At 40.4% G+C, this 9,645-nt stretch overlaps 1 protein-coding gene across 1 annotated transcript in view; it reads left to right on the top strand.

Annotated features, from left to right (window-relative positions):
* Positions 1–9,070, top strand: part of LOC108239460 (potassium/sodium hyperpolarization-activated cyclic nucleotide-gated channel 2) — a 29,836-nt gene extending 20,766 nt beyond the window's left edge. Inside the window, exons 5-8 of the mRNA XM_017422169.3 lie at positions 6,714–6,860; positions 7,085–7,325; positions 7,417–7,581; positions 8,121–9,070. Coding sequence (XP_017277658.1) covers positions 6,714–6,860; positions 7,085–7,325; positions 7,417–7,581; positions 8,121–9,070 — 1,503 coding nt within the window. The remainder of the gene's footprint in view (positions 1–6,713; positions 6,861–7,084; positions 7,326–7,416; positions 7,582–8,120) is intronic.
* Positions 9,071–9,645: the final 575 nt, after the last annotated feature.

Here is a 9,645-nt window from a genome sequence, read left to right on the forward strand (position 1 = left end):
CGTATTCATAATGCCATGAGTTTTGTGTTTATTCACAGGCATTAGGCCAATTTCCTAGTACAAGCTCATCTCATCCTATTTCTGTCATTTTTCTGCTAAAGTGAACTTTCCCAAAGCTCTTTCTCCGACCACTTTTCAGATTTTCGTTTTTCAGAGGATTAGTATTTCAGCTGAGGATGTGTGTAATATATAAAAAAAGAAATAAAGGAAAAAGTACATGCAGCAGAATAGTGTCAGCGCAGCCACTGAGGGTGATGCTGATGCTGCCGGGTGGATTTGCCGTGCCGGCAGGCAGGACTAAAAGTGACATTATAATCATTTTGAGGGTGTTAGCAAAATAAGACTGTCTGCAGTGTGATGCAGACCCAGACTGGATATTTCCATTTCATCCCAGAGGTAACGTTGGGTTAAATTCGTAGAGATTTTGCTTTATGTGGACACTTATGAACTCTGGAATAATAAGAAATGAAATTGCTGATAAAGTAGCAAAGCTAAGTCTGGAAAAAAAGAAGTACAACAGGTGTTAATTTACCATTTGGGAAAGTTGAGTACTATAGTAAAACCAAGGAAAGTATAGAAAAAGAGTTGACAGAATCATGAAGAAAGGTAAAGAGACATTATTATAGTTTGCCACCTTCAGTCAAGAAAAACATCAAACATTCTGGAAAATGCAACAATTAATTATCCAGGTTAAGATGGAGTCATTGTGGTTTAAATCAGTATTTTAAACTTGTAAAAGAAACAGGCCCATGCAAGTGTGGCTTGTTCAGCATGTTTCAATAAAATCTAGAAAGTACACAACAGAAAAAAAAAATATTCAAAACTTATCACACATGGAGATTGTTGTTTTCTCTGTTAAGTTTATGCTTGGTCAACATGAGAACCACAGGCAATTATTCAGTTCCTATATGAATCCAGGCTGTTTTCAAGAGTATAAACTCTTAGAAAGTTAGACTTTCCCATTTCACCTGTGGGCTGAAGTCATACACATTGAAGTGTCTACACTGCTGCAAATTGAAGAAGAATAAGAAGAAGGCATGGCTGCCTGAGGGAACTTTGGGGCAATGACACAAGGAGGAACTAACACACAAAATCAAACACATAAATCCTAGGATCCTGACAAATAGGGGTTGTTGTAGAAGAATAAAGTAGAGATTAAGCTTCTTAAATTCACGATTTGAAAACAAAAAAAAAGTAAGTTCTACCTGTAATCAGTTGTTTGCCAAACAAACAAACAGGCAAAAAAACAGCAGAGAAGAGTTGTCAAATATCCAATTAGACTTTTGCCAAAAGCTTCTACTACAACAATGAAACATTTGGTGTGTATTTGTGTGTTTTTCTGCTGTATGTATAAGTATTATCCTGTGCTGAATTCAGAAAACCAGCGATAAATCCAAACGTGTGCTTGTTTTCTATCAATGGCCATATTTTTAAGCCTTTCCAGATTACCCCTTTTTTCCTTCTTTTAATAAACACACTGTGAAAGGGCCATTTTTTGTGCAGCAAGCAGTGCAAAGTTCAACAAACGTCAGAGCAAACACTTATCCAAACAAACACAATAAATAATGTTAATAATCACACAGTTCCTTTTAAACCCAATAACAGCAGGGTAAATGATAATATGGATAATTTGTCAATGCTTTGCTTCATTTAGCCGTTCCTGCTTCATTAACGCCCTAATTAAGTTCAGCTCACAGAGTGATCAGTTACTCAGCAAAATGCAGCATCAGTGCAGTTTTCTGTTCGATAAATGTTTGTCGGGTGGAAGTCTTTTATTTAACCGGCGGACCTATTAAAGGATGGGCAAGCCATATCGATAACATGAAGCATTTGAATACTAATATTTTTTTTTATTACTTACCGTACAGGCTTTTTTTACAGTGAAGAAAAAAACAACCTTTATGTTCATATGTTTAATCACAGTTTTTAGACAATAGACATTAAAGTTAGTCATTTAGAAAAGTGGAATTATTCCAGATTTGTATTTAGTTAGGTAGTCTTTATGAAAAAAGCAAATCTCCAGTTTAGTTTTTGTCTTTTTGTCTGTAGATTTTACTTTTAAGTTCATTGGAGCAAAGGTTTGTGGCTTTAGAAAGTGCAGTAGAAAGTCAGTTCATCATATATCTTCACAGATGCATCTGTTACACCTTTAATCACCTCCCAACAGCTTCACAAGGTTTATTTACAACTGAGTCAGCTCTCCTTGGTTTTTTGCGGACCAAAGTTCGGACCAGATGTTAGACAGAGACCGAGCTCAGTCAGCAACACGAAGAACAGACGGTAGTTTGAGCTCTCTGTGACAATCAACCACAACGAGCTTTGTTCTGCTGCCACCATCAATAACTGCCTCTTCTTTGTGTGTTTTTTGAAAACCACTCATTGATCCCTCCAATTACCCGGAAACCGGCTGACTTTACAAAGACAGTGGCCAACATTTAAAACAAAAACTATTTCTCTTTTTTGTTGAGTCAAATACTATTTTTCTTTCTTAATGAACAAAGCTTTATCATCCGGTCTCTTCTGGCTGTCACTCCCTTTGAATGAGCTACGGGATTTTCTGGATTTTCCTAAGAAGCTTCATTTCATTTAATGAGACTTTGTACTGTGCGAGTCCTCACAGCGTGCTGTCACTCCTCCTTTACACGTCTCTGAATTACAGACAGACAAGACAAGCTCTGGCTTCCCACTATCTGATTTTCCTTTCTTTAGGTGAATGTGCTTCTTATTGTAATGAGACAGTTGAGCTGGGAGTGAATGGACTGAATAAATTATGCCTCCAAATGGTGGTTTGAGTTGAACATAAATTAAAAATCTCAGGAAGGAGGAAAGTGAAAACTAGATTTTTGGTTAATAGGCATAACTTATAAAGTATTAAAGATCTGATTAGAAATGACGGAGATATAGTATTATTTGTCAAACCTTGTAAATAACATTATACAAAACATCATGTGGCTTGATAGTGCTTAAAATTTGTGTTGAGGATGACACTGACCTTCTACCACATTAATTCTTAGCCTAATAACCCCAAAATTTGCTGAGTTATATCCATTTTGGAGGTGGCTAAAGTCATTTAGCTGCAGCTGACTTCTTTAATTGGGGTGACTCCAGAAGTTAATCGGTTGTAGATGTTTATCCAACGATTACTTTCTGAAAGTTTAATTAAAATGTGTCCTGTGGTTCATGAGATATTTTGCTAACAGACAGACACAGTTGACTGTAATAGTTAATGTTAACGCTTCAACTATGTGTCGGGATGACTCTCAGCTACTTCCACGCCAATTTTTAACTTAATATTTGTGAAACTATTTTTTTTGCATTCGCTAGGGTTGCATCTTTAATGGGATTTAATTAATCAGTTGTAGATTCACATCCAATGATTACTTTCTGAGGTTTTCATTAAAATGCACCCAGTGGTTCAGGAGATATTTTGCTAACAGTAAAGACATAAGACCACACACACAGACGTGGCCAAAACATTACCTTCTTTGCTTTTGTCTGTGAGCAATAAAGTGTCCTGTCTGTGACAAAAAACACAAACAACAACAGCAAAAAGTTTCCAAACAGTTGCTGACATGGCAAACTCAGAGTGAAAATGCCACAGAGGATAAGCATCACTTTTCCTGTCAGTCCTCCCTGGATGCGATGCAGTGACCGAACATGCTCGGCCTTCTCTCTGTGTGGCACTGCGGAGGTTTCAGAGTCGCCGGGTGACGGTCCAGACTTGGCACTGTGACTCGGCATAAAAAAAGTCAAGTCATTAAAATGCACTCAGGCTTCAGCTGCCTCATTAGTCCAGAATTAGCTGAGTCAGATTCTTATCTGACCACATCTGTGTGGTCGCTGCACCCGTACTGACAGACTCACCCACAGACACACTTTTCTCACAATCAGCTGCTCAGCTGTTCTATTCTCCACGGGGACACACCAGCTGCGGTGTTAGTGTTGTTGGGTAGTTGTGACATGGGGTCATTTCTTCCGGCTGCTCCCAATCTGCAGATGTCAGGAAGCAGAGTCACTCATGCAGGTGAGATTTAGTGTTGGGTAACTCCATCAAAGCGACTCTGCAGGAAACCGTTCCTCAAGCCGGCCTGTAATTCAAAAGTTTTGTTTGTCTTTTTAATGGTTACGTATTCCTGAAAGAATCCCTGTGGGACACAGCAGCATGTCGAATTATGGATTTATTTTCCAGGCAGATTGACGGGTAGCATTCCCCGCCTCTGTTTCATAAACAACCTGTTGTTTATGTTGTTGTATCAGTGTCCCTTTTCTCAAACAGTATGTGATGTCACACTAGAGGGGCGACGTTTTCATTATTGTGACACTTTAACTCAGATAAATGGATTTGAAAAGTAAGAATGACTGAGATTAAACTACCTACAGTAAGCTAAGCTTTGTATCTGAAAAGTGATAGAAACGAGAACAATCAAACTTGGAAAGAGTACTTGCATAAATCACAGCAGTCCTAACTAATTTGATTTTATCACAACAGAAACAGTAAATATTCCATAATTTAATAATCATGATCTGTCCCAAAGACAAAGACAAAAGCATTTTACTGTCTACAGCTTTGTTTGTTCAAACCATTTTCATCCCTTTTCTTAAATATAAAACATTTTAGCAGAATAACATGTAAAAACCTGGACGAAACTTAAGACCCCTCTCTTTGATTTATATGAGTTACTGATTAGAGCCAGCAGAATATTTAGATACATGCTAACTTATTTGGTTGTATTTCTCAGGGTACAGTTCTTGTTATTGTCTGCCTCCAAAAGGCAAAGGCGGAGCGATGATGTCTTGTTCATTTTAGTGTTTGATTGTTAGGCCAATAAATTAGTGTTACATACCATTTTAATTCCAGTCCCAACTTGCTGTAAACATCAAAAACAACTAAACATTTAAAGAAATGTAACATAGTTTGTTGCTGAAAAATGTTTTTGTTAAAGTAATTTGGTTTGTTTCCTGTTCAGTATTCCAGGCCTCTGGGCTGCTGTCATAAATTTGAAAAGCCAAAGATGTTTTTCGCCCGAGTAGCAAGGGTTTGAAGTGAGGATTTTCTCTGCGTACACATGCAGCCACCCGAGTACAGCAAAATGTTTGCCATGTGGGCTTTCTTTTCGAAACAGAGAGGCAGGGTGTGTGTTTCTGATAATAAGCTATTTCCTCTGCCGGAGTTTACATGTTGCACTCCGGGGCTCGAAGCTTGGATCGGTGGACTTCATTGTTTTGTCGGAGGCCTCTGGCAGGACACACACCTCACTGACACAGTGCTGTCTGAAGCAGAAATGAACCTGGGACCTTGTTGGGAAACATTTGTCTCTGTCAGCGGGAGGTTTCTTGATTCTTTTAGATTGCAGTTTAGGAGTGCTGTGATAACAGTACTGATGATGACGTTCTTAATCCCTGAAAGCTGTGAGCGCTGGGTATCTGTCAGGCTGGTAACCCTTTTAAAATGATGTTTCAGACAGCTTTAAAGGGTTGAGTTGTGGTCTTTGAGCTGGGCTGGAGTGCTCACAGTCTGACAACAAAGTACACAGAGAAACCTTTTTATCTCAGCAGCTGATTATTCTGTCACTCTCTGCAGCCCATTCACAAGTTTGTCTCTCAACTTCCTGTGATTGTTATTAGCATATCTCAACAGTAAAAACTGATAGTGTTCATGTGATGCAGAGCCCTTTTTTATTGATCTAGCATTGATTGATGTGTTTTCAGGTAACACTTATCACAGAGTGAGAGCGTTTCTTCTTTTCAGCTGAGCGACTGCCTTTCTTAACGCACTGGAAGTTTGTGAGGGAACTTATTTACAATAGTAGTGAGTCATTGTCCATAGCTGAATGCAGTTGTCTGACTCATGAGGTGTCAGAAGAGGGATACTGTGTCTCTGCAAAGCAGCCTTGTGATGATAAGATGTCCCAAGTCTCTGGGCAAGGACAGTCCTGAACCATGCATGCCATCTTGTTCTCTTAGAGTGATATACGGAGACGAATGTGCTCTACACATGTGCCTACACATGAGGAGACATTGTATTGCATACAGTATTTTATAAACTTGATGTTTAAACTTTGATTTTTTTTTCCTTCTTCTAAACAACATCTGAGTCTCCTGAATTACTGAATTACTATTGTTATTTTCATTAGCAGCTAGTGGTGATATGGGTCAGTGGGCTAATATGTTCATTATAATATCCTGTCGATTACAATTTTCAAAACCAACTTTATTACCATTTTTTAACCACAATGATATTACTAACTAGAGTGGCTAAACAATCCTCAAACAGAACGTCAAAAAATATTAAACTCTGGGCTGCTCTGCCATACTGTCTTTATTTACAGTCTAGTTAGTTGTGATGAAGTTGATAATGAGTAAACATCCTTCAATTCAACTTTTGTTCACGTTTCTGTTGTTCTCAGAGCCCAGATTGTTCCTTTTGGCTGAATGCACATAATTAGCTGTTTTTGCTTCTTTCTTCCTTTTTGTCTTTTTTTCTGCTAAAGAAAAATCCAGATTTTCCATATTTCATTTGAACCATGTCTCACTAAAACTAGAAAGTGGGACAAAGGAATGTCACATGTACCTTTACCTAAACTAATGTGCAGCTCCTATTGCTGGTTAGACCTGATAATGTGATAGCTGGAAGTGGGTCAATATAAACAGTTTTTACTGTCTGCAGTGCATTAACAGAGCATCATATCTGTCCATCTCTCTCTCTCTCTCAGTACAAACAAGTGGAGCAGTATATGTCCTTCCACAAGCTGCCTGCTGACTTCCGACAGAAAATCCATGACTATTATGAGCACAGATACCAGGGCAAGATGTTTGACGAGGAGAGCATCCTGGGAGAACTCAGTGAGCCTCTCAGAGAGGTGAGATAAATATACACAACATGGCACATATTTCTTATTGTTTTTTTCCCCATGAAACAAAATTTCAACTCATAATTTTAACACTGTTGATTGCAACGAAGTAGCTTTTTTATGTTTTAGTCATACATGGTTGCAAGGTGGGTGGTTACAGTTCCTGTACTCACAGTTATACTTTTTTGCTTGTTTGCATACAAACAATGTGTGTGTATGTGTGTGTGTTTTAGGAAATTGTCAACTTTAACTGTCGCAAGCTGGTGGCGTCTATGCCGCTGTTCGCCAACGCAGAGCCAAACTTTGTGACAGCCATGTTGACTAAGCTACGTTTTGAGGTTTTCCAACCACAAGACTACATCATAAGGGAGGGCACCATTGGCAAAAAAATGTACTTCATTCAGCACGGAGTATGCAGCGTGATCACCAAGGGAACTCTTGCAATGAAACTGTCCGATGGGTCTTATTTTGGAGGTGGGGCACATTTGTTGAATTTGCACATTTTATTTTCTTGGGTGTTGCTGTTTTTCACATTTGTTTTTAAGCTTTTTTCTTTCTGTTTCAGAGATCTGTTTATTGACAAGGGGTCGGCGAACAGCCAGCGTGCGAGCAGAGACTTACTGTCGGCTCTACTCCCTGTCTGTTGACCACTTCAATGAGGTGCTGGAGGAGTATCCCATGATGAGACGAGCCTTTGAGACTGTTGCCATTGACCGCCTGGACCGCATAGGTAAAATAAATAGCTAGATAAATAAATACAGCAGATATCAACTGTGCTGTTTATGTAAGAACTTGACAAATGTTCCTCCACTGCAAACATTAGAAGGGAGTGTGACTAATGTGGTCTCAGATGTGTTGAGAACCGAATTGTATAGTAAATCCAAAGCAAACATAGAAGGCTTTTTAATGTGATTAAAAAATGAAGCAAGTTGAGATGAACTTGTGCACTGAAATGAAAAGGAAATATTACCAGAACATAAAAGTACATATAAGCAGTAAAATGAGATGTACTGTTCTCTAAAACGGACACAGGACACGGTAACCATAGATGAGAGTACAGAGTGACACCTCCTCTTCCCTCAGGGCTTGTTCTGTTAGAGGACATCACATGCTGTGGCTAATGCTTGTTTTCTCTTTAAAAAAAAACAAAAATTTGTTTGTTTTTTGCTTTGCTCAGCCTTTATTTATGTCCTTTCTGCCTTGTCCTCTTTCTTTTTCTGCTCTTTAAGCTTTATAACCTGTTTTTTTTTTTTTCATTAATTTCCGCAGGTAAAAAGAACTCCATTCTGATGCACAAGGTTCAGCATGATCTCAACTCTGGTGTTTTCAACAACCAGGAGAATGAGATGATTCAGGAGATTGTCAAGTATGACCGTGAAATGGTAAAGTTGGTGGACCTGCAGCGGCCGCGGGCCATGTCTATGACCCCCTCTATCGGTGGGATCTTTGCCCCTCCGGGTCAGCCACAGGCAGGCTCTGCTATTGCCACACTTCAGCAAGCTGTGGCCATGAGTTTCTGTCCTCAGATGGCAAGTCCTTTGGTGGGTCCAGGGACATTGCAGTCTCCATGCATGGTGCGAAGGTTCCAGGTGATGCAGAACTTGTCCAGTCCGGTCTCTATGTCTCCCCTTCAGTCTCAGCTGCCTCAGACACCTGGAGGGGCATTTGGATCTGCAATTTCCAGCCCACCAGTTCAAAGCCCGCTTACAACTTCAGGACGGACTTTTCAGTACATGGCGAGTGTAGGACCATCTGGTTCACAGTTGTCCCTTGTGCAGCACCATGCACCCAGTCCCACACAGACCCAGCAGAGGCCCGCCTCACACAAGAGCACCCACTCCCTTCATACGGGCAACTTGAGCCAGGACTCTCGGGCCCTGTCTGCCTCCCAACCTTCACTTCCCCAGGAGGGAACGCCACAAGCTTCCTCTGCAGCCCCCAGCCCTCCACCCTCCACCCGCACCTCCAACTCCTCTATAGGCCCTTCTCAGCCCCCTCACCACAGCTTGCCAGGACCCTCAGGGGTGGGGAAGTCAGCAGGAGCCCAGCAGAGGGTTGCATTTGCCTCCACACCCCCTCCTGGTGGACCTACTGGAATGGGGGCAGTAGCATCAGCTGCTGGATCAGGACCTCCAGACTCTGCAGTTCCCAAGAAAGATTCAATTGTCAGCCTTCCAGAGCTAGACTCTGCCAGATCTCGGCTGTCTTCCAACTTGTGACCCTGGTGGAGTTCAGGAATGAGGCCTTTTTTTTGTAGGAGAATCTGTTTGGTTAAGGTCAGTCCAGCTGATGTCTCAGCTCGCAAATTGACCAATCAGCTACTGCCAGCACCACTGGTCATTTGACCTGGATGCACTGTGTGCTGGCCTCAGCAGAAAGAAAAGAGCTACTCAACGTCTAGGAACACTTTGGCAAGAAGGAGTCTATACAAATATACTAGAATAAAGTTAAGGTCGAACTGGTCTGGTCTACTGTGCCAGCACTTTTAGTCTTAGTATCACCCCTTTCACTCTGCTTCCAAACACCTACTGCATATCGCTGTCTTTACTGTAAAGATATGAAGAAAAGTATGATTAATGTACCTATTGCATACTGTGTAGAATCCATGCAATGCAATCTAGCAGGAGCTGGACTTAAAAATGAAAATCAGGGACTTGAGGTCAAATGACAATGACATTTTAAAAAAATGTTTTGAGTGTAATTTTTTTTTCTTGTATAAGCTGTCGTAGCAAAAGAACACTCATCTTCATATTGTTTGAAATAGTAGTGGAATTAGTGTTTTAGACCGCTGGTC

Source organism: Kryptolebias marmoratus, linkage group LG20 (genome assembly GCF_001649575.2).
Source record: "Kryptolebias marmoratus isolate JLee-2015 linkage group LG20, ASM164957v2, whole genome shotgun sequence".
Lineage (NCBI taxonomy): Eukaryota > Metazoa > Chordata > Actinopteri > Cyprinodontiformes > Rivulidae > Kryptolebias > Kryptolebias marmoratus.